The sequence below is a fragment of the Erpetoichthys calabaricus genome, chromosome 1 (assembly GCF_900747795.2).
Source record: "Erpetoichthys calabaricus chromosome 1, fErpCal1.3, whole genome shotgun sequence".
NCBI classification, from domain to species: Eukaryota; Metazoa; Chordata; class Cladistia; order Polypteriformes; family Polypteridae; genus Erpetoichthys; species Erpetoichthys calabaricus.
The window spans coordinates 44,885,226-44,910,425 of NC_041394.2; the positions used below are offsets into that span (position 1 = coordinate 44,885,226).

Sequence of the window (25,200 nt, forward strand, 5' to 3'; positions counted from 1 at the left end):
CTTATGTATCACTGACGGGCTGAATTTAGGATATGTGAAGAAAAGTGATGAGGACACAAGTAAAGTAGCTGCTGACATATGAAACAGAATATGCACATGTACTGTATGGTGCCATTTAGCTTCTTCTGTATGCCTGATGGTAAAACACTTGTGCTCAGAACAAACACTCATTCATCTACAAAACCAAAAGCTCACCCCATTCAGCAACCATTCACCACCCTACCAAAAACAGCAAATGATACTCGATATTCTAGCACTTTCTATTGCACTACAACTTCAACTGCTGTATATAAAAGTATAGGCAGGTGTTAACAGCATCTTTATTAACTATCCATAGTACCTGATGAAGCTGGCAATGTAGACATTGACAAAAGTGGCCATGATATATTGGCAGTCAAATCGGTCCATAATTCCACCATGGCCCGGGATAGTATTAGCAAAATCCTGCAGAAAAGAAATCACAACTGGAGGTACTCTGTTGTAGTTCCTTTCATAAGTCCACCACTCGCCTTTATGGCTTCCCATTTAGCAAGGACGACAGTGCAATAAAACATACTTTTATATCTTAAGAACACCCACTTGTTACAGCTGGTTCAAAATTATTTTGGCCTAATACTGTAATACTTTCACATGTAATCAAAAACCATTTTGCATATTTCAGTGACACTAAATTATCCAAGGATATAGTTACTTAAATAGAATAAAACAAAAACCACATATAGAGCTAAAAGAAAAAAAAGACAGACAAAATGCCCCAGAAAGATCAAGTTGAACTTGAAAGTGCTGCAGTGATTTAATAAAAGACTGCCAAAATCTTACTTACTTTGATCTTGAAAGCTCGTTTAAACCCACTAGCAAAAAATCCTCCAAAAGGACCAATAAGAGAGGCAAAGGCAGAGAGTGCCACGCTGTGGATTTGGAATGGGTACATGTGGATTGTTTTCTAAGGGAAGAAAAAAAAAAATGATGGAAAATCAATTAAGTGCAATACTATTCAAAAACAGCAGGAAAAAAGCATATGTACATTTTATAAACTAAATTAACATGTTTAAAAAAAACAAAACAGTAAAATATCTAGAATATAAAAATCCACTTCTCTGTCAGTAATCCAAAAGATTTATTAAAATGTTCCAGAGGGAAAGTGGGAGCTGAGGTAGCATGTATGGCTTCACAGAGCAGTCAGCTATGTGTGACTGATTTCTTAAGCTCATTCCAGTTAATGTTTTAAAGGTTCCTGCTTAATTAAAACACACAATAATCTCAGTCCTATCCCACAACCCTAAATTACATTCTACATGTCTCCCGGAGAGTTCTCTCAGAAATCATGCCTGTGTTAACCAAGCACTTAGTAAATTCAGTGAAACCTGGGACCCTGTCATTTGGTTGAGTATCCTGATAAAATCCTCAGCATTTGGATCTCTTATAACATTAGAAACATTTGATAATAACAGGCCATTCAGCCCAACAAAGCCTGTTAATCCCTTTCACCTAATTTTTCTAAAATAACATCAAGCGGAGTACGGAATGTCCCTATCATAATTTATTCATGTGTCTATGGTTCTGTGTATGAAGAAAAACTTTCCGATATATGTGCAAATGTTTACCCATAACAAATTTCCAAGTATGTCTAAATGATCTTGTTGAACTCATTTTAAAGCAACAGCCTGAATCCACTGTACTAATTCCTTTTGTAAATTTAAACACTGCAACTCTTAATCCCTGTTTCCTTAAACTGAAAAGGTTCAACTCCCTTAATCGTTTCTTATAACTCATCCCCTGCAGTCTTGTCATTCTTCTCTGGACTTTTTCTAGCACTGCTACGTCTTTTTTGTAGCCCAGAGACAAAAGCTGCACCCAGAACTCCATATGAGGCCGTACTATTGAGTTATAAAGTTTAAGCCTAACCTCCTTTGACTGGTACTCTACATATTGTGCTCTATAACCTAATATTCTGTTAGCCTTCTTAATGGCTTCTGTCCACTCCTAGATGTAGATATTGATGAGTCCACCATGACTCATAGAACCTTCTCATAAGGGGTACTTTCAAGTTTCAAATCCCCCATTGTGTATTCAAATCTAACACGTCTACTTTCTACATGTAATACCTCACATTTACTAATAAAATACCGTATAATATCTTCCATTTGTTATATTTACTCCATTGAATATATGTTTGTGTCTGGTAAATATAAGCTTAGCTTGTCCCCTGACAATAATACTTGAGGTAATTTATTGCTGTCATGCTTTAAAATATCCTCTGCTGCAAGTGAACAATAGATGGTTTCTTTTCTCACCAGCTACAGTGAAAATGCCTGCCAAACATCTGAATTTCCCTTTGCATGAATGACCTTTAAAGACATTCTACAAGGCAAGTAAATACACACAGTTGAACACAAATTCAGGTCAAACCTCCTATGTGACAGAAGCATGGCGTACTGTCTGCAACCTCTTTGGCAGCTGTGTTGGTAGCAGCTGATTAAAAGTGAGCTGTAGGTTTAAATCAGTGATTCAGATTTATGTAGAAAATAATAGTTTAAAAAAAAGAAGCTTTTTATAGAGTCAATTTATTTAGTTCCATTTGTTGTTAAGCATCAGCTTCTGCTTGCAGCACTAAGGAAGTTGCCATAGCAAACTTTTCTCACAGAACCCATTTATATTACCCTAGTGATAATGTAGAATTTTTATGCTGTATGTTATTTCTGCAAATTCTGTACTCAGCTACCTCTGATATTAATTATGTCTATTTCTATCAATGAAAGTGTTCTTTAATTCGATAAACAAGGATTGAAAGAATTGATGGATGGTCAGTATGAAACAATGGCTGAATCATGTGTAAAGGGTTATAAACAAAACAGAAGAAAGGTGATTCAAACTGAAATACAATAATTCTGGACAAAATGCCACTGTTAAAATAACTGCTCCTATTTCTTTTGGTAGCAAATGAGACTGATGACTAATGACAACCAGTTACTTTTGTTCAGAAGTGACCTCCCAGCTCCAGCAAGCTGAATTCAAATCCCTGTGTGTGTTGTGTTTGCCCCTCTTGCTATTACAGTAAGTGTTCTCTTCTGTTAACTGTGTTTTCATGCTATATGCTCAAAGTGCGTATGCCAGTTGGGAGTTTAACCACTGGGTGTACCCTGTGATGGGCTGGAGTCCAGTCCAGGGTTGGCTCCTGCATCAAGCTTCAGAACCTCATAACCCTATATTAAAATAAGTGGGCTTAGAAAATGGATGGCTGGATGAAAGAAGATATTGATTTAAGTAATTATAATTTGTCAGCAAATGAGCCTAGATTGTATTAAAGTGATACTGTCCTATTCAGAAAGGACCATGCAGTTTTAAATGCTGCTTATTGAACATTCGCTCTCTTGGCACTAAAGCTGTTTTGGTAAATGATATTATATTAAGTACAAAATCTGATCAACATCTTCTCACTGAAACCTGGCTTAGTAAATGTGACACTGTCCTCCTAGCTGAGGCGTCACCAGATGGATACTCGTTCCTTCATAAGTCTAGAGATTCTGGTCGAGGAGGAGGCCTTGGAATAATTCATTGTAACAAAATGCAAATCACTTCTAAGAATTTAGGCTACTTTACATCCTATGAGGCATTCATTTTAAATATTAAAACAGATTCCAACACAATTATAGTGCTAGTCTACAGACCACCAGGGCCATATTCATTGTTCATGACTGAATTTAGCAACCTTCTATCTGATTTGGATATAAATTATGATCACGTAGTACTGATGGGGGATTTTAATGTACACATTGATGTGGAAACTGACACTTTTAGCAAATGTTTTACTTATTTGTTAAATTCAGTAGGATTTTGTCAGATTGTCAAAGGTCCAACTCATAATCATAACCACACATTAGATTTAATTATAACTTACAAAGTTGAAATTCAAAATTTAAATATTGCTCCATTAAATGAAGTTATTTCTGATCACTACTTAATTACACTTGATTTAGTACTGCCCTTGCCAACACACTCACAGATTAAAACAAAGACAGTGCAACATCTAGATTGTAATACTGCTTTAAAATTTATAGGTACTTTGAGAAAGTCGAGTGTAATTGTGGAAAACCATTTAGATCAGTTAACATCAAATGTAAATGTGGAAAAAAATTTAGATCAGCTAACATCACATTATAATGCGACCTTCAGAGATGCTCTGGACACAGTGGCTCCCCTTAAAACAAAAGTGATCAAAGCACATAGAAACTCTCTCTGGTTTAATGAAAACACTCGAGCTCTTAAATTTGAGTGTCGAAAACTAGAGCACAGATGGAGAACAACAAAGCTACAAGTCTTTCAAATTGCATGGACAGAGAGTGTTAATAAATATAAAAAAGCCCTCTTTAAAGCTCGCTCAGAATACTATTCTACAATAATAGATAGCAATAATAAAAATCCTTGGGTACTGTTTAGAACAGTGGCTGAATTAACAAATGGAAATTCAGATCAACAGTGCAAAATACCAACAGATATTAGCAGTACAGACTTTATGAACTTCTTCAATGAGAAAATGAAAAATATAAGATCCCAGATTTCAGCATCACAGTACAAACCAAATACAGTGGAACCTCGGTTCACGAATGCCTCGGTACACGTACAACTCGGTTTATGACCAAAAATTTCGCCAAACTTTTGCCTCGGTTCACGACCACACACTCGGTATACGAACAAGCCAGTTTCCCTTTCGGTTTGTGCACGCTGATGATTTCCGCATGTGTTGCATTGTTCTCGGTCAGACGTGAACTGCTGCAATGTAAGAGAGAGAGAGAGCGAGCAGGCAGGCTCGTGTGCTGATGAGAGAGAGAGAGAGAGAGCAGGCAGGCTCGTGTGCTGATATATGAGAGAGAGAGAGAGAGAGAGAGAGCAGGCAGGCTCGTGTGCTGATATGAGAGAGAGAGAGAGAGAGAGAGCAGGCAGGCTCGTGTGCTGATATGAGAGAGAGAGAGAGAGAGAGAGAGAGAGAGAGAGAGAGAGAGAGAGAGAGAGAGAGAGAGAGAGAGAGAGAGAGAGAGAGAGAGAGCGTGTAGCTGAGAGCGAGCCTGTACGTGCTGCTGAGCCAGGAGCCTGGGTATTTCTCAGTGTTATTCAATGTTTTTACATTAGTTTACTATTACACTGTGCATTCTATGGTGTAATTAACTATATTTGTGCTTAAAAATATTTTTAAAAATATATTTACATACAGTTTGTACGGTCTGGAACGGATTAATTGTATTTACATACAATCCTATGGAGGAAATTGCTTCGGTTCACGACCAATTCGGTTTACAACCAGAGGTTTGGAACGAATTATGGTCGTGAACCGAGGTTCCACTGTACTAGCTTAGCAGACCCTGTTTCACATTGCATTCAGCACTTTAGTAATTTTAATCCTGTAACTGAGCAGGAAGTCTTAACTTTAATTTCTAAAATGAAGCCCACTACTTGTTCCCCAGATCCAGTGCCAGCAAAACTAGTAAAAAGTGCAACTGAAGTTCATGCAGTGAATATTCTAAATATTATCAATAGTTCACTATTGCATGTCACAGTACCTGATACACTAAAAGTGTCAGTCATTAAACCATTACTTAAAAAGTCAGACCTAGACCCACACATACTAAATAATTATAGTCCTATTTCAAATTTACAGTTTCTCTCTAAAATACTAGAAAAAGTAGTCGCCAGTCAGCTTCAGTCACACTTTATGCATTACAATTTATTTGAGAAATTCTAGTCTGGTTTCCACACTGGTCATAGTACAGAAACAGCACTAACGCGGTTTGTAAACGACATTCTGATATCCTCTGATGAAGGAAACTCCACTGTAATTATGTTGTTGAACTTAAGTGCAGCATTTGACACCATCGACCATTCTATTTTACTGCACAGGCTAGAAAATGATGTTGGGCTTACAGGCACCATGCTCGCTTGGTTTAGTTCTTATTTATCAAATCAATTCCAATATGTACAGAAATGTGCTGACAGTACTCCATCATTATACACAGAACTTCAATATGGTGTCCCGCAGGGCTCAGTATCGGGACCTTTACTGTTTTCACTTTACATGCTTCCACAGGGATCTCTCATTAGGAAACATAATGTTAATTTTCACTCGTATGCAGATGACACCCATGAAATGATGTCATCATTCATTTTAAATCAAATGAAGTTTCTCCAATGGTGTCTTTAATTAGTTGTGTTAATGAATTAAAGGAGTGGATGAATGAGAACTACTTGTCTTTAAATACAGATAAAACAGAGATGTTAATTGTTGGAGGGAATGACGCTGATCACAACAATATTTTGTCATTATTTAACTCAGTTGGAATCCCCATTAATTTTACTGAATCAGCCCGCAATCTAGGAGTTATCTTTGACTCTAGTATGTCATTTAAAGTGCATATTACAAAGTTGTCCAAAACATGTTTCTTCCATCTTAAAAATGTTAGGAAATTAAGGCGCTTTCTAAATAAACAGGATTCTGAGAAATTAATTCATGCATTTATGTCTAGTAGGATTGACTACTGCAATGCGGTGTTCACTGGATGTTCAAACTGTTCTCTATACAGCCTCCAGTTAATCCAAAATGCGGCTACAAGAATTATTACAAGAACAAGAAAATACGAACACATACCTCCAATTTTTAAATCCTTACACTGTCTCCTGGTTAAGTTTAGGGCAGATTTCAAAATCCTCCTTTTAACATATAAAGCATTACATGGCCAAGGTCCAGCTTACTTGTCTGAACTTATCATGACTTACAAACCTGAGCGCACATTAAGATCTCAAGATGCCAGTCTGCTTATGATTCCAAGGATTAATAAAATAACAATGGGAGGTCGAGCTTTTAGTTACAGGGCCCCTAAACTGTGGAATGGTCTGCCTGCTACTATAAGAGATGCTCCTTTGGTCTCAGCTTTTAAATCCCGGCTGAAGACTCACTACTTCAGTTTAGCATATCCTGAGTAGAGCTGCTGATTAACTGCACATACTGCATCTCTGTTGTTAGTCATTAGCACTACAACATAAGTAACATGATAGTTATAATTGGATACTAACCCTCATCTATTCTGTTTCTCTTCTCGGTACTCAAATGTGGCACTTGGTGCCATGGCCCACCTGCCAAGTTGTTTTGCCTGCCTACGGTAAAGTCCTCCCTGATGGAGGATCACAGAAATCATGGGAAAGAGGTGTTCTTTCATTGGATTGGCTGGCCCAGCGCTGTTTCAGCCGTGGAATGGCCAAATGGGGGAGGCAGCTTGATGGATGAGGTCTCCAGGACTCTAAACATATTCAAATCTTATTATGTGATATCATCTACTGTTAAATTCTGCTCCGTACTTCTAAAATTTTTATTTTTATACTGTATTGAGGATTTGTTCTGTTCTGTGTATTGTACTGTATTGTATTGTATTGACCCCTTCTTTTGACACCCACTACACGCCCAACCTACCTGGAAAGAGGTCTCTCTTTGAACTGCCTTTCCCAAGGTTTCTTCCATTTCTTCCTACAAGGTTTTTTTGGGAGTTTTTCCTTGTCTTCTTAGAAAGTCAAGGCTGGGGGGCTGTCAAGAGGCAGGGCCTGTTAAAGCCCATTGCGGCACTTCTTGTGTGATTTTGGGCTACACAAAAATAAATTGTACTGTATTGTATTGTGTATTTATTACTATTGAGAATTACATGCAGCAGCACTAAAAACCTTCAGCTAGACTGGTTCACAAATTTTAAAGCACAAGGCATATTTCAGTACAGATTGGTTTTGGATTTTCTCAGATGAGAATTTATAAAACGAATAGTGATCAGGGTGGGTAGGATCAGAAACAGTTTTCCCTGCCTACTTGTTTGATTTGGAGTTGTGCAGATTTTGAAGGCAGGAAAGACAACAACCAAAGACTTTCTCTGACGATGGCTTTTCAGTGAGTACATCCTGCACCAAAAGAGCTGTGACTGATGATGGGAGGATGTGCTCAGTCATGGTCCTGTAAAACTGGATCAGTATTAACTGGCTGAAATTAAGTTTTTTTTTAGCTGACAGAAGAAGTACATTCTCTGCTGTGCCTTTTTGGTTAATTATATACTAATCCCTTTTATTCTTGTTGGAGATTTTGATTCTCATGAATTTAAATGTTACCTGCCATGCTAATGTTACCTTGTTTAATTCCAGTGGGAAAGTGGCTCCAGTAGTTATGGTGCGAGAGGTCAGAGTCCCATTCATACATCCCACTTGTAAAAAAAAAAGTTTGAAACACACTGACCAACTGAGTGGCAGTATTTATAGAGTCATTACTATCATATGTACAGAGTAGAGTGAAATTCTTACAGGATGGGTACCCAAACAGATTTCTGATCTGCACAAACCAAAATCGTTCTGTGAATTTCAGAAGGTTTCACTCCCTCTGTTCAAAGAAATCTCACTACAGCTCACTGTCCAACAATGTAGCAATCCTACAACCGAGCGTCCATGCTCATTTGACTTTGGATTTAACTGCACTAACAGCACAGTGCTGTTCAAACTATCCATAAGCCATTGTAAATGTGCCGTATTGCATCAGCTTCTGTCCTTTGCAGTTACTGTGTAATTTTCAGAATGTCTTCGCCTTTTGATTTACCCTAGTATCTTGTAGATTAGGGATCTCACACTCAGTTTTTAGAGAACTACAGAGGCTGCTAGTTTTCATTACAGTCACTTGCCTAATTAGTAACCACTTAATGCTGCTAATGGAGCACAGTTTGCACTGCCAAGCCATACACTTAAATAATGGTTCTAGTATCATTAATAATAGGATTAGTTGAGCAAGTCTGAAATAAAGATTTTCTGGTATTATTGTAAATCCACAAACAAAACCCATGCCAGGACATCCTGGATGCTGCTGGATACAGTGGTCAACCATGCTGACAGAATTCTCTAATGACCTGTTAGTTCTGTAATGAAAACAGAACAGGGTTATGGTGTGGTCTGTGATAGATTTCAGATAAGGGATTATCAAGCAAGTATTTTCAGACATAAATGCACAGGTCAGTAATCAGTAAGTTATCTTTTATCCAAAGACTCCTACACTAATTCAGAGACTGACTACACAGATCAGTAAATAATCACCAAGTACTGTGGCTAGCTATAGACAATGTCACGACCAGATGCTTTTCCTGTTTTGTTTCTGTTAAGATTGTGCAGCCGTCTTGTTCTTTGAACTAAGGTTGAACTGCTGGTGGGGGGAGGGAGGGGAGGTTTGTGTACGAAGCTAACAGGAGAGCCCAGCTTGTGTAGAAGCAGACAGGGAATGTGAGGGGGCAAAGGGGTCTAAAAAGTTGTGAGAGAAAGGCTGGATGATTAGAGATGGTTTGTTCTTTCTGTTCTTTTTTGCAAGCAGATCTCCTCTTAGAAGCTAACATAGGATAAGAGAGTATTAGTGTATTCTTCAATGTGATCACTACATGTAACGTTAAAAACATCCCAACTGTCTACATCCAGACATTCAGCTTCTCAATGTTCAGTAGTTTTAACAGGTTTCTCTGTTTTCAGTTTTTGTTTGTATGTGTAAGTAAGTAACTGAACCTCTGTGTAATCAGTTTCAGTATTCGTGAGTCAAAAGTCCAGTGTGCATATGTGAAAAAAATATTTGGAGCACCAATACAAGAAATTTGTGACACCAGCTTAACTACTATTCTATGAGTAGCCCTAAATGATGCTTCAAGATTGCACGTGGTGAAAAGTTGTGGACTGGCTGATTTTCTTCTCATCTTCATTGATTAGAATGCACAAAAAAGGCTGTGAAAGGAGGAGGCCATAGCTGCTCAGCCTAGCAGCAATTTATATGAAGCACCGATACAAAGCATCAAAGTGTAACTAAACTTCGGACATGTCAAATCAAGCAGAAAATCCCTATTCAAATACCACAGACAACATTGAAAAAATGGTGACTCAGATGTAATATTAGAAAATTAAGAAGAGACAGATAACAACGCTACTCTCAAGCAAAGCACGTTCAGCTGACAATGGCTAAATTTTTTCTGCATAGGTAGTATATGACAAAGAAAAAAGCAGTCATGTTTTGCAAATTCTGCAAACAAGCAGTGATATAAAATAGCAGACTGAACGCAAGTATTCTCTGGGCCAATTCATCCTCCTCTAAACTATTTTTTTCAGTTAAATTAAAATTATTTACAATGTCAGGTATCTCTGAATTAGGCAAGTTTAACAAGACACACAAGACAGAATTCATAATTAAATTAAATAATTCATTCAAGGTTGTTTGCTTCAATTATAAAGCATTTAAATTTCAGTGCAGGAATACAGGTATCATCAAAAAACCCTCATGGTTCAACTTAAACATAAAATCAGGCTGCTTTTATAAGACAGGAAAAAAATTAATTATTGCCACACTTATCTCATTATGGAGTTAATTCAGAAATAAATAAGAGATGATTTGTGGTTTAGAAGAGCAATGATGTGACCAATCAGCTGTCAGCTGTAATCGTCATAACTTGCACGCCATGCTAAATAACTTTATTGTTATCTAAAACTGCTGTTAAATGGTAGTGTTTAAAACAGCATAATGGGGGGCACAGAGTTATCCCATTCAATCAAAATAAAGGCATGACAGATTATCAGGAGTCATGACGTCATCTTGTACTGCTGTCAACATGCAAAAGCAGTCACCTTATCCAATACAGAACCAACTGGCCAGAAAGGATATATTACATTTTTGTTATATTTATAAATATTGTGATTTATTAATCCATTATCAAAACCACTACATTTGTTCATAATAATTTTAGGAATTTCATAATAATAACACCAGAATGAATCCTGAAGATTCATTACCTTGCATAAATAGTTTACCTGGTATGAACTGACTTTATTTGTGTTTCTCTGTGTGTGTGAATAAGTGGGCGACTGGATGAGAGCCCCAAAATGAATGATGAAGTGTGCCATAAGTGTTAAGTGTTGTGGATGGGGGTTGGGTTGTTTGTTACAGCAGGATCAGGTTCATAGTATTTGGTCTGCAAGAATTTGGCCTCAGGTTGAATCTATTTAATGACCCCTGCTCTACAATGTTTGTAAATGCTAATCTATTCTGGAAAAGAGATTCACCAGTAGAAAATACTACTTCTAAGCAGCATTTACTGATTGGTGTACAGCACGCTAAAGTTAGATCTGTGTCAGATGTTTGAAAAAAATCTGAATAAGTGCACACCAAAGTGGTAGTCTAAACACGGCTATTTGTTTTCAAAAGGTACTTTTAGCATTTAGATTTTAAACTTCTTATGACTAATAAACCAGGTGTTCCCTAACACAGTGGTCCCCAACCTTTTTGACAGCAAGGACCACTTTATTAGATGCAAATTTTTCCACGGACCGGTTTTGGGGGGAGGGGGCAGTTTTATATACAATTTACATAACATTTCTATTATTATTGAAGTTATTAAGCAGTTCGCATACGTTTGCAATCTGAGATTTTTCTTCTTTTTTTGCATATAACAAAGACATATGCTTTACATTTGCCAATCCAACAGATTGCACATCACAAACATTAACACTGCAATCTTTTTTTCGTGTCTGCCGTTTCTATAGGAGGGTGACAATGTGTTAAATTCCAATGGATGTTTTTCAAATGTTGACAAGCAATAAGCAAAAGGAATCAATGAAAACCACAGACAACAAAAACAGCAAAAAAAACAGTACGAGGAAAGTTCAAAGAAAGGGATTTTGTTACAGTGTTTCTGTTTGGGGATCGTTGTGCAAACGTGCACAACTGAGCTGCGACCACAGATCTAACTGCTCTGTGGATGATTCGTTCAAGCATTTCAAGCTCACTTCGTTGTAATGAAAGCATCTGTTGAATGTACTTCGTAGTAACGTGATTTCTATAGACTCATGTCATATGGGGAAACTGTCGGGACCATAAAAATACTTTGTTGTAATAGTCTCTCACCTCGGTCTCTCTCCTCTCTCTGCACCGCTGCAAAGCCCCGCCCGCCAAGTGTTCTGAAAAGTCTGAGTGAGTCGCCGTTCCCGGCAGTTCTCGGCTGCGGACCGGTAGTGGGCCGCAGACCGGGGGTTGGGGACCCCTGCCCTAGGGGACCCCTGCCCTAACACTTTAAGAGACTTGACTGCTGTTAAGATTGCAGCAGCACTTATGCAATAACCACATCACAGTTTGAACATTTTCTACTGTTCAGATATGAAAATTCCCCATTGCTTTCACAAATAGGGAATTAACATTTTATGACTTCTTCAAAATAAATACTTATAGCACTGTAGATCAGGACAAGAGCCCAATGTATTTCTCAAAATAAAATATTTGATGCAAGCTGGTGCCTATTGTATGACCACATACAATTTTACTCTTGTAATTCCAGCCTCTGGGTTACATCAGAAAGGAGAATTCAATTTTGGTCAGAACAGAATCAATAGTATATATTAATTTTGACTAAGGAAAATTAGAATTTCACAATTTACATTTGACCAGCTAATGCATTTTAGACATCAAAAACTACATTTAAGATATCTTTAATTAAAGTACATTAAAATATCTAACTATATTCTCACAAAGTCAAATATACTTACATGTATATATATCCAAAATATGAAACAGTCAGTCAGTCATCATCCAACATGCTATATCCTAACACAGGGTCACGGGGGTCTGCTGGAGCCATTCCCAGCCAACACAGGGCCCACATTTTATTAAGGGACTGCTTTATTAATTATGGGCTATGTAAAAAGCATCTGTGATGTTAATTTCAAAAACAACATTTAATAATCTTAATAAATGTTTGATATGTTGTGCAGAAATGGCCAATAAAGCTTTGTCAGGACCAGTAATTTTTTTTTTCACTCTACTAGTTCTAGCTCTCCATATCTACATTTTCACAAATTCTAGGACACCACCTGCCACCTAGTCAGGCAGTATATAGAGCTGGCATGGCATTGAGAAGGAATCAAAAGACAAAAAGAATCAAAGACAGAGGAGATCAGATTTGATCAGATCAATTAAAGACCATGAATGAGCAATATCGGGTGCCTGAAAGCCAGAGTGAGTGAGTGAGTGAGTGAGTGAGTGGAAGAGCGAAGGATTGTCACTATAGGGACACCAATTGTTCAAGGAGGAAGACAGAAGGACAGCCAAGAGCCATCTGCCAACGCCAACGGAGGCAGCCAAGACGGGGGTTCAGTAAGGAGGACTCTGCAGATGCTGGACTCTCCACCGATTTTATGGATTATTTATTTTTTGTCTATTTAAGAAAGATCATTTTATGCACTGCACTTTGAAAATTGTTTGCTTTTGTTTAGTTTTTAATAAAAGCACCTGGTACTTTTGCACCAACCCCTTGCCAAGCTCATCTTGGTTCATAACTGTCAACTGCTCTGGGTTCAAGAAGCTCCAGGAAGCAACAAGGAGATTGGAGCCAACCAAGACCATCACATAGGATCTGTCCCATTAAAAACCATTATGAAGTTTGAATGCTTTTCATTCGTGTGGTCTGCTCAACAGCAGGACATGCCTTCTGACAAGCAGCCCTTAACTTTCTTGTCTCTTCCCCACCATCCCTTGGCGTCTGTGCAGACCCCACGTGAACTGCTCCCTTCTCCCACCGTCATCCCCTGGCAACTGCAGAAACCTATTGGAGAAAATGATTGCTCTTACTCCCTGGGTGAGAAGCAGGAGAGGCCCTACCCAGAGGACAGAGTCCACTCGGTCCACCAGGGGCATCATTCCAGACCACTGGCCTCCTCTCCGTAGCACTGGTTCAACCTCGATCCTAGCTCTTTTCTTTGCTTGTCATTTCCTCCTCTCTGTCTTTCTCTTTCTTTCTTGATCTCCTTTTAACCTGTTTAGGCTCTCTTTTACACTATTGTAGATGGAGGTGCCCTAATTTTGCCTCTCAGATTGTCAATGAAGAAACCAGCAAAAAAAAATGTTCCTGCTTGTGAACATGAATCCAGCCAGTTTCCACAATAAAGACCATGGGGCCGTACCACATGTGCACTCATACCCACTGAGCCTGAGCACACTGCCATGGACCCCTTACTCACTTCACCACACAGATCCATAACTGGACAGGCGTCTTTAAGTGAAGAAAGGAATACATAAATATAATGTAAAAATACATGTTTACATAAGCAGGGACTTCATGGAGATAAATAAAGACTTTACCATTTCTAAGTTATGTGGAAGAGTAAATCAAGGACCAACTGAGCAGAGCAAGGGTAGACTAAGAGGAAAAAAAAAATTAAATGGTAGTGGAATCCACATAACTCATGATACCTACCCATCCAATGGCTGACTGCACAACTGAAGGCAAGCCATAGTTATGGAGTTGGAAGAGTTCAGATGGCTCACAATCCACTGTAAAACTGTTTGAGTCACTGTTGAACTCCACGGGACATACAAAGTAGCGATATCCTGCCATTACGTATGAGAGCTGAGGGAAGAAGGGAAAGATAAGTACCTTTAAAAAAGGCAGAAAGGCCACAAATTATTAAAGGAGGTGAAACATAACACCCAATCTTACCAGTAGGCCGAAAACCACAGTAGAAAAAAATCCACCAATAAACCCTTCCCAGGTCTTCTTGGGAGAAAGCTAATAACAAGAAAAGACAGATGTATGCTGCAGAATTGTTAACTTTCATTGCCACAATAGTATTAAGTTAGAATAGGGATCACCTTAATTAAAGGAGTGCGGCCAAAGAAAAACCCAAACATGTAAGCCATTATATCATTGCAGATAACACAGGAGATTGGCACAATGAACCTGCAGGTAGAGCAAGAAGAAGAAATTTAGCAAAAAGTGAATTTGCACAAAAACTCTTTAATTCATCACTGGTGGGAATTAGATGGTCTACAGGAGGGAGGTGGACAGTCTGATGTCATGGTGTGAGGACAACAACCTCACTCTCAACACAGACAAGACGAAGGAGATGATAGTGGACATGTGGATGGAGAGGAGACCTCACCGGCCACTGTTCATCTGACGGCTTGAAGTGGAGAGAGTAAGCAGCAATAAATACCTTGGCGTCTACATCAGTGAGGACCTCATTTGACACTTAACACCACACAGCTGGTCAAGAGGGCTCAACAGCAGCTGTACTTTATGAGGAGGCTGAGGAAGTTTGGTATGTCGACTAAGATCCTCAGCAACTTTTACAGCTGCATTGTTGAGAGCATCTTGACCAGCTGCATCACCATGTGGTACGGCAACACTACTGCTATGGACTGCAAACACCAGCAGAGAGTGGTGAAGACTGCTGAGAAGATCAACAGGACCCCACTGCCCTCTCTGCAGAGCATCTACAACTGCAGAGTCCGCAGGAGAACTGCCTCGATCCTCAGAGAGACCAAAAAAAACCCACCCCCAAAACGAACTGTTCACACTTCTACCCTCAGGCAGGAGGTATAGAAGTATGAGATGCAGGATTTCCAGGCTAAAGAACTCTTTCTTTCCAAAGGCCATTAGACTCCTAAATAACTGACTGGAGCTTATAACCATGATGCACCTCATTCTATCTACCTCACACAACTATATTTGACTTGTCCATCACACACCTGCCTGCACATTACACTTTATACTTCTATTCTGTTTTTATACTTTATGCTGCCTCCATTACTTATTATCTATCTGCTACTTATTATTTATGTTTATCTTTATACATTGGCTTTGTCATTTGGTGTTTTAAGGTTTCTTTATTTAGTCATGTTTACACAAGAAAACATGAAATTTGCCTTCTCAGTTGCATCTAATAACAGACAGAATGAAATAAAACAGACAAACAGAAACAAGAAAGGTTAAGGTAAGGCAGTTAGATAATACATATTTACACCAAAAAAAAAGGTTACAGGATATATATCAACAACCTTAATCATTATCTCCGATATTTCTTATTGAAAAGTCGTATGGCACTAGGAAGAAAGGAGTTTCTGGAGTGATTTGTGTGGGTTTTCAAAGCGACTATCCTTCCTGATTTACTGAACTTTAGTTCTACATGTAATGAATGACTGTCATCAGTTGAGATGATTTCCAGTTTCTTTAACATTGCCCTCTGACACACACTAGTCAAATCATCTACATCAGTCCCAATAACTTTAGCTGCATACTTTGTAATCTGCTGGAGCTTTTTTGAGTTTTGGTTTGTCAGACTATTAAACCAGGCAATGAAACTGAAAGTGATCACAGACTGGAGCATACTGCGATAGAAGGACAACATGAGGTCCTTGTCTACTTTAAATAGTTTGAGTTTATGGAGGAGAAATAAGCGCTGGTTGCATTTAGAAAATAATTTTTTTTGTATTTGTATTCCAGTTAAGACTGTTATCTAGGTAAGTTCTTAAGTATTTATATTCAGTCACTATTTCTACCTCCTCTCCCAGAACTACAATAGGTGAACATACAGATTTCTGTCTCTTAAAATCAAATATCATTTCTTTGGTCTTTTTTACATTCAGGTGTGGACAGCAAAGAAAGAATTTCATTGTACAGGGAAACATGTTTCCTTACTGTGCATATGACAATAAACTTTGAACTTGAACTAATTTTTATCTGGCCTTTCAGGCCTCCTGGTATATTTATGCACAGAGAACTGTATACTCTCCTCTTCTGTGTCAATATTATGACTTTCAGGTCATTACAAACAAATTCTGAGGCTGTCACTAAGCCCTCATTCAGTGTTACACTTAATTCTACTATTGGTGGAAGTCCAAATCTAATATGGGTTTGATCTCAGGTAGCTGAAAAAGTAACATCAACAATGTACATTGACAACTGGCTAACTGCATTGAAGTGTCTATCAAGCCTAATCTTGACATGGCCTCGAGACTCAATTTTGACAGAAGCAGAGAAAACAACTCTAATCACAATGATTTCTACAATGTATTATCTTACATGGTGAATACCATCTCTAAATCTTTACATGGGAAATGTGTCAAATCTCTTCCTTCTACTTTAAGAGTAATTTTAAGGGTTAAACCAGTTTTCCCAGTTACCTCCTACATTTTGAAGGCATTAGAGCAGGGGTTTTGACATTTAGATGCCCTTACTAATGCCAACTCCCCTTTGTCACTTTTAAAGACAAATAAAAGGGACAGTGACTTTATTCTACATGCATCAAATAGCATATATATTTAATTTGCATTTTAAGTGCCGCTATTTAGGCTATACATTACTGCTGTCAGATTGAATGTCACTTTTCAAATATAATTTAAATTTATTTGAAACAGCATTAATCGAAGGCAAAAGCTGACATTGAATTGTAAAAGAATTGCTATTTATTTCATTTGCAGTAATTTTGACATTGTGTCACTCCAGTCACACTTTATCAATGCTGTAGTATTTTACAGTTCTGTCTTTGCACACAATCTCTCTTTTCATCATTTTAAATGCTTAGCTTGCAACCTTCATTAGTAAACTTACTGTCACACCCATGCATATCATAGTTTGAGACAGTTTTTTCTATCCAGTTTCTGTTTTTTGATCTGCAGGTGTATTCAGGACAGATTTTTTTTCCAGTTCACTAAATGTACTGTTCCTCCTCTGATCCTCTAGTGATTTAACTTTTACACCTGACATACCTAACTGTTGTTTTATACATACATGTTCTCATTAACGCAAATGGGAAAAAAATTCATAACTGTCATTTTTCTTTTATTATTATTATTATAATACTTTAAATCCTTCAGCCAACATGTGGCACCATACAATTAGTCTACATCTTAAGTGGTTGATGGATTTGACTATAAGCTCTCAACAAATAATGCATAAATAAAAAAAGATCCCATTTAGTTTAATCTTGTCTTTTATTCCTTGATACCTGGCTCAGCTTAAATTGGCATCCCACTCTACAGACTTACCAGATCAGGTCTGCATACTCTGTCAATTTTCCACCAGCTGCATTTTTTGTTTATTTTTAATAAACTACATTCTATGCCCAATGCTGATTCGCTTTCAGATTTTGCTCTGTATCATTTGTTAGCTTTGTAGTTGCCTGGTCCAAACTCATTTTACATAATTCTTTTAGTTGCAGTGAACAAAAAAGTGTGCTAAATAAATATCATAATGAGGAAAAAAAATCTTAAATATCATCATAATTTAACATTTAGTACATTCAGTTACTTAATTTGTTAGACACGAATAGACTCACAGTGCCTCCATTTATGTAAAAGAGAGAGTTGGACAGTGACCTTATGGCTTGTGGCCTCAAGAACCAAAAAGCCGATTAGCTGGGGAAAAATAAAGTAATGACAGTGTTAAGTGTATTTAAGCAATACTCGTTAATTTTGATTTGGCTTCATATGTACATTAAAACGCACTGCTAAGTGTGTCCTACTTTTTTTATGATAACATCACTTTGTAAACACAGACAATCACATTTTTGTGAAAGGCACAGTTTTCAAGCTTCACTTTGATTTGAAGACTGCAGTATTCACTTACAAGTGCACGATTATAAAGGGCTTTGGGCTTTTTAGACTCACTGAGTTTAAAAAAAAATTAAAATATGAATAATAATGTAGCAAAGCATGGCACCAATTCACGTGGTTCATAAGGACTTAATCTCCTTTCTATGACTGAGTCCTAACAAGGTCTTTCTCCCCCAGTTTTCTGTTCCATACTGAAGACAAGATGGCTCTGTAAATGTGTTCTTTTTATGGGGTGCACTTGCATGGGATTTTGATGGCTTCTATATTTACAAAACAGTTGCACAAGCACCACTATGATTTTTTCCTGCTTAGATGGGCTGGCTTTTGTTCTTGCTGTTGCAGCCACTGCCTCCATAATGGTAAAGGTAAAAAAAAAAAAAAAAAATGTATACACGTGCACATATAACAACTCAAAATCATTAAAATAAGACAAAATATATTTGAATATTTACTTATTTTTAATATTCAAACCTTATTTGTTGGTTAATTTGAAAGTTGTGCTATTCATAATGTGACCATACTGTACATCCTGTTTTGAATGGGGCCATCCCATTTTTAGGTAGCCTATCCCGTTGTCCCCAAGCATAGCTTCGGGACACTGAAATGACCCGTTTTCAGAAAGAGAGTAGCCCACTGTAACAATTTCAAAAAAGGTGTGCAAGATCAAAAAATCCGATGGTAGCACCTAGTACTGTGGCGATGACAGCATGCGCAATACGTCTCACACACATGCAAGTCAGTCAGAAGCCTGCTAGCTTGCTCGCTCCTCAGTTGCGAGTACGCATAGACAGCTTGTGCATCTTTCTTGACGATTGATTATTGTTTTTTTATCAACGTGTGTTATTGTAGTCAATTTAAATTTCTTGTATGTGAACCCTTCATTTTAACAATGCCTAAACAAAAGTTCACTTTTAATGTTAACTTACAAACGAAGTACCCATTTATAAATCAAAGGAGTACTCCATCGGACGTCAGATGTGAAAAGTGTTGTACAGAATTTGGCGTAGCCCATGGAGGTGCCAGCGATATTGATCAACATTTAAGATCAGAAAAACATAAAAATTCCGATATTGCTGCCGCTTTGAGTTTAATTTTTTTTAAGAAAAGGGATTCACCAACTTCGAAAGATCTGGAAGTTGCTGCGTTGGAAGGCGCCTGGGCTTATCAAATGGTACAAAAGAGCCACAGTTTTCGCTCAAGCGATTGTGCTTCTAAGTTAATTCAAACATGTTTTGAACAGAGATTTAGACGTGCTTGTATGAAAACAGAAGCTATTGTTGTAAATGTGTTAGCGCCAATAGTAATAGGTGAATTAAAAGATCGCCTTAGCAAATGCAACTGTGTTACTATATTAACTGATGCTTCAAACCTCAGATCCAAGAAAATATTCCCTGTTTTAGTTCGCTTCTTTTTAACATACGAAGGCACAAAAGTCAAACTTTTAGAATTTCAAGACCAACCGGGTGAAACATCAGACGTTATTGTCAATTATCTAATGAAAGTATTGAAAGAAAACAATTTGACTTCAAAAATCGTGGCATTTTGTGGAGATAATACTAACTGCAATTTTGGCGGATTGAAAAAATGAGGCGTCAACAATGTTTATGCAAAACTAAATTTATCTCTTGGAAGAACATTGATAGGAATCGAATGTAGGGCTCACATAATTCACAACGCGATTAAAATTGCCACAGATTGTCTACCTGTAGACTTTGAATGCGTTATTGTGAAAATATTTTCACATTTTTATATCTACAGTGTTCGCGTGGAAGCTCTGAAAGAATTTTGTAATGAAGTTGACACAGAATATCAGAAATTGCTAGGCTATAGTAAAACTAAGTGGCTTGCGCTTATGCCAGTTATTGAAAGAGATTTAAAAATGTACACACCATTAAAAAACTACTTTTTGAGTATCAATAAATGTCCAAACATATTGAGAACCTTTTTTGAAAACCCTAACTCTGAATTATGGCATTTTTTATGCATGCACAGTCAGCAACGTTCCATCAAGCTGTGTTAAAGATCGAGGGTCAGAGTATTTCTGCAATTGAAGCCATGAAGGAAATAAATCAACTTAAAGACAATTTGGCCTTGAAACAAAGTACTCTGTTTCTTCCCCACTCCATTCGTAATTTAATGGCAAAATTGCAAGAAAATGGCTGCAGTGGTGTTGATGAAGAATATATGAAAACTACAGCTGCTGAGTTCTATAAAATAAGCAAAGAATATTTGGAGCAGTGGACTTTGTTCTGTGAAGAATTAGAAATAATTGATTGGGCGAATTTAACCAAAACACCTACCGTACATGGGAAGAAATTCAAAGTGTAATGGATGTATTGATTGAAAAGGAATTTATTAATTGTAACCAAGATACAGAAGTATTTGAAGAGTATTCACTTATTTCTAACTACATCACACTGCAAAAAGTGACAGAATGGAACACTGGGAATGTTTCAACCGAAAGTCATTGGGTGTAATTGTTCAAACACTTTCACACCAATAATTTGAATCATACAAACTTTCGTATAATTATTGAATATATTTTATGTCTGCCCAGCACTAATGCACCCGTAGAAAGGGTCTTTTCTCTTATGAATAAATTGTGGACGAAAAAAAACACAGTTGTAAGTCGCAGTTCTTAAAGCAATGTTAATTACCAAAGTAAATTTTAAGAAATCCTGCCAAGAATTTCATTCTTATTTGAAATCAACACCAAATATACTTAAGCAAATTTGTTCTTCAGAAAAATATAAGACCACATAAATTATTTAATTTCACGTGTTTATTCCTGATCTTTACATTAATAAATAAAAACTATGAAGAAATATGCGTTTTCTTGAATACACATACTAGTACCTAAAAATTAGTAGATGTCCCGTTTGAGAAAAAAAAGAAATGGTCACGTTAGCTATTCAGCCAAAAGTATTTTCCTTGGTATTTTTTCAGTGTGGAAATAACCTTCAACTTTTCCCCTTCTGCAGAGTGTACTGACTAATGTGTCGCTCAAAGAGTCAACAGTTGAGTTTGAAAATATTTCAGGATTTTTTTGGTTTTGAGCCCCATATACTTGTCAAATCAAAAACCTATTACTTTGCTCAACAAGGGCTGTCTGTTTCTTAGCAAAGACAATTAAAATGAGATTCATAAAACAATCTTTTATCCTGTTATCTGTTACCAGCACTCATTTCATATACTGTATAGAATCTCTCAATATAAAGAGAAAACAAATTCTGGAACTGAGACTGAACTATGGTGGCAACAGTATGAATTAATACTTTACAAAATAAACTGCACTCACCAAATCATTCCTTCGAAGAGGTTGTGGATAATGAGGTGAGATTGGGTCACCACAATAAGTAGAGTCACATGGGTCCAGCCAAACTACAAACATGTGGGAAAAGAAAAGTTGGATATTCTTTTATAGGGTGTACATTTACATCATTACCACCCTGATTATCTCAGAATCAATCACACAGTAAAAAACAGTACCCACTTCTATGCAAGAGTTCTTCTTGACAATTAATTTGCAAATCAGCTTTTACCGTGGAGGGGAAAACTAAAATTAAGAGACTGCTCACCCCCACCCCAAAATAAAGGCATAGACAAGTGGGATGCGTTGTATGTTACCAGTGTAGAAGGAAGAGAGTACCATAAGAATGACCTCTGTTCCCTCCTTATTAAAATGTGGCAGATATGTAAATTATCAGATGAATGACACATGCAAGAAGTATAGGTGAGTAAGCTGATATTCTTTAATACTGAGGGGTGTGTGCTCCTCCCATATAGTTGACATGAAGATGATGATGAAGAAAAAGTGTTGCCAAAAAAAAAAAAAAAATCAGCAACCTATGTAATTCAATATTTACAAAGTCAGGAAGTCAAAAAATATTGTATTTAATTGTTTTACAGTTCTCAACCCTGTGCAAAGAGTTTACCAGTGACAAAGAAATATTTTTGTGAAAACGGCATGGAACATTAGTAGTATTTCCAGTAAAACTGGAAATGTGAGAACGTCCCTGTACTTTTTAATTGCATATCTACTTTATCTAAGAACCTAAGGGAACTAAATGATAAGTTGGATGTTACTTTTTATGTTCTGTGGATTTTAGTTAGAAATAAACAGGAATAAAAGTCCAAATGTTTATAATGTCCAAGTTAGATGAAAAGGTCCTTTAATATATTATAGATCAAACAGTTCAACTTTCAAAAAAAGAGAGAGATATAAAGTGTACTCCAAAAGTAATAGAAAATAACATTCTGAAAGTCACTTAATCCAACTCTTGGGCATAGGTGGACAGGGCATTAGACAATCACAGGGCCCACTCACACATTGGACCATTTTTTGGAAACTCTAATAAACCTAACCTGCATGTCTTCAAATGTAATGGGAGGAAATCTTAAGTACTTGGAGGAAAACCCATGCAGACACTGAAGGAACATGTAAACTCCACATGAACAACATCTGGGCACAGAACACTAGGAGGTGGAATCACTACTCACTGCACCTCCATTCAGCCAAAACCTTAAATATTGTGTTATGATAGTTGCTACATTAAGAACTAATTTGACTACGTAACAGATGCTGCTTTTAACACATCACTCTTAACAGTGCATACCAATACCGTACAATCAGTGCTGCATTCACTTATTTCATTTGAAAGACACCCAAGACTGCATGCTGTCCGTTTCCTCAAACAATACAATAATCAGAAACATGTCAGGGTTCATAGCATATACTTGCAAATGTTTGTAACAAAAAAGCATGTGTTGCTATACCAGTAATAAGTCATGAATATGGGTAATATGGGTGACTGTGTTTTTGTATTTATTGATAAATTCATGACAGAAGCACTGCCCAAGGAGAATACAAACTATAGAGCTCTTTCTCTCTCTCTTTTTTTTAATCTTTATTCTATTGTAAACATTCAAAAATAAGCAAGCAATTAAATCCTCAAACCAATAAATGTATTGTTTGCATCCATACATACTGAATGCACTGAGAGAGGCAGGTAAGAAGTGTTTTTTTTATATCTTAATAAAAATGTCTACAAGTTTTGGAAATATTGGAAAGTCTTCACATGTCCAGCAGTACACATCCATGTCTATGTGTGTTGTGAGAGAATAAATACATTTTAATAACTTCAAATGTATCAAACAAAGAATGCTACCTTAAAGATGTATTGCACTGACTGAACAAGAATAAATAAACCTATCTAATAGATAAAAGGAAAAAAAAGGTGAGCAGATGTAAGCAGCAAATCATGCTTTTGCAGGAGAGGGGTTTAAGCCTCTTCTATGATTCAATTGTTAAGGCTCCAGCTACCAAGACCAATCATTCTCAATGTTTCATGTTACAATATGCTTATTGTCACTCAGGCCTGTGAAAAGGCTACGCTCATGTGACAAGTACACTCTTAAGGAGATCCAGTCTCCTCTCATAGCTTCAGGATCAACTCACCATGTAAAATTGTAGGCGATAATGTTTTTTCACCAGGCTCAAGACAAACATGCAGAAACCTATGAAGACAGAATCCAAAAGTTAAATTTCAGGCCAGCACAGAAAAGCTACATCATGAAGGATATGCTCATCTTACATGGGGATACATTCCTAGGCATGGCATATGGTAGAAAATTGTGTGTAGTGAAATGTTGTTAGATAACACTTTACACTCTGTGCAAGGAAGAATGAACCTCTGCTTAAGCCAATAATATGCACGCACATACACACATATGATAGATAGATAGATAGATAGATAGATAGATAGATAGATAGATAGATAGATAGATAGATAGATAGATAGATAGATAGATAGATAGATAGATAGATAGATAGATAGATAGATAGATAGATAGATAGATAGATAGATAGATAGATAGATAGATAGATAGATAGATAGATAGATAGATAGATAGATAGATAGATAGATAGATAGATAGATAGAGTGGGTGGGGTATAGAGTGGATATAGAGAAGAATCACCACCTTCGAAATATTCCAATTTTTTTCCTTTACAGCCTTAAATGAAAACACACACAAAAAATATTTCTTCCCAGCTTTACTTACTCAATGCAACCTATAACATCCAAGTGAAAGATATCACAGCTACAGTTCAGAAAAATTATAAAAAATCAAAAACAAGACATACTGAGATTAATAAAGGATCACCCCCCAATGTCATTATTTTGCTGACCCACCTTTTGCTTTAATGACAGCCATGAGTCTGTTGGGATACTTCTCTATTAGCTTTGCACCTCTAGATTGAGCAATATTTGCCCAGTCTTCTTTACAGAACTATTCAAGTTCAGTCAGATTGGATGGTGAGCATTGGTGGACTGCTATCTTCAAATCTTTCCACAGATTTTCAATGGGATTTAGGTCTGGGCTCTGACTGGACCACACAAGGACATTCACTTTTTCTCCTTCAGCCACTGTGTTGTCAATTTTGCTGTGTGCTTTGGGTCTTTGTCATGTTGAAACGTGAACATTCTGCTCATCTTCAACTTTCTGGCAGAGGGTAGCAGGTTTTCCTCAAGAATTTGACAGTATTTTCCTCCATGCTTTACTGTAGGTATGGTGTGTTATGGATGGTGAGCTGCATTGGATTTCCACCAAGTGTACCGTTTGGTATTGAGGCCAAATGGTTTGATTTTGGTCTCATCTGACCATAAGACCTTTTTCCACTTGGCATCAGAATCTTCAAGATGCATTCTGGCAAAACTCAAACAAGCCTTAATGTGACCTTTCTTGAGAAGTGGCTTTTTCCTTGCGACCATCCCAAACAAGCC

At 37.2% G+C, this 25,200-nt stretch overlaps 1 protein-coding gene across 2 annotated transcripts in view; it reads right to left on the minus strand.

Moving 5' to 3' along the window:
- Positions 1–25,200, minus strand: part of cds2 (CDP-diacylglycerol synthase (phosphatidate cytidylyltransferase) 2) — a 72,135-nt gene that overhangs the window by 1,366 nt on the left and 45,569 nt on the right. For both annotated transcript variants that reach the window (XM_051924162.1, XM_051924161.1), the window contains exons 6-12: positions 23,874–23,932; positions 21,714–21,796; positions 14,672–14,759; positions 14,520–14,588; positions 14,277–14,429; positions 824–943; positions 341–444 (exon numbers count right to left, since the gene is read on the minus strand). In XM_051924162.1, coding sequence (XP_051780122.1) covers positions 341–444; positions 824–943; positions 14,277–14,429; positions 14,520–14,588; positions 14,672–14,759; positions 21,714–21,796; positions 23,874–23,932 — 676 coding nt within the window. The remainder of the gene's footprint in view (positions 1–340; positions 445–823; positions 944–14,276; positions 14,430–14,519; positions 14,589–14,671; positions 14,760–21,713; positions 21,797–23,873; positions 23,933–25,200) is intronic.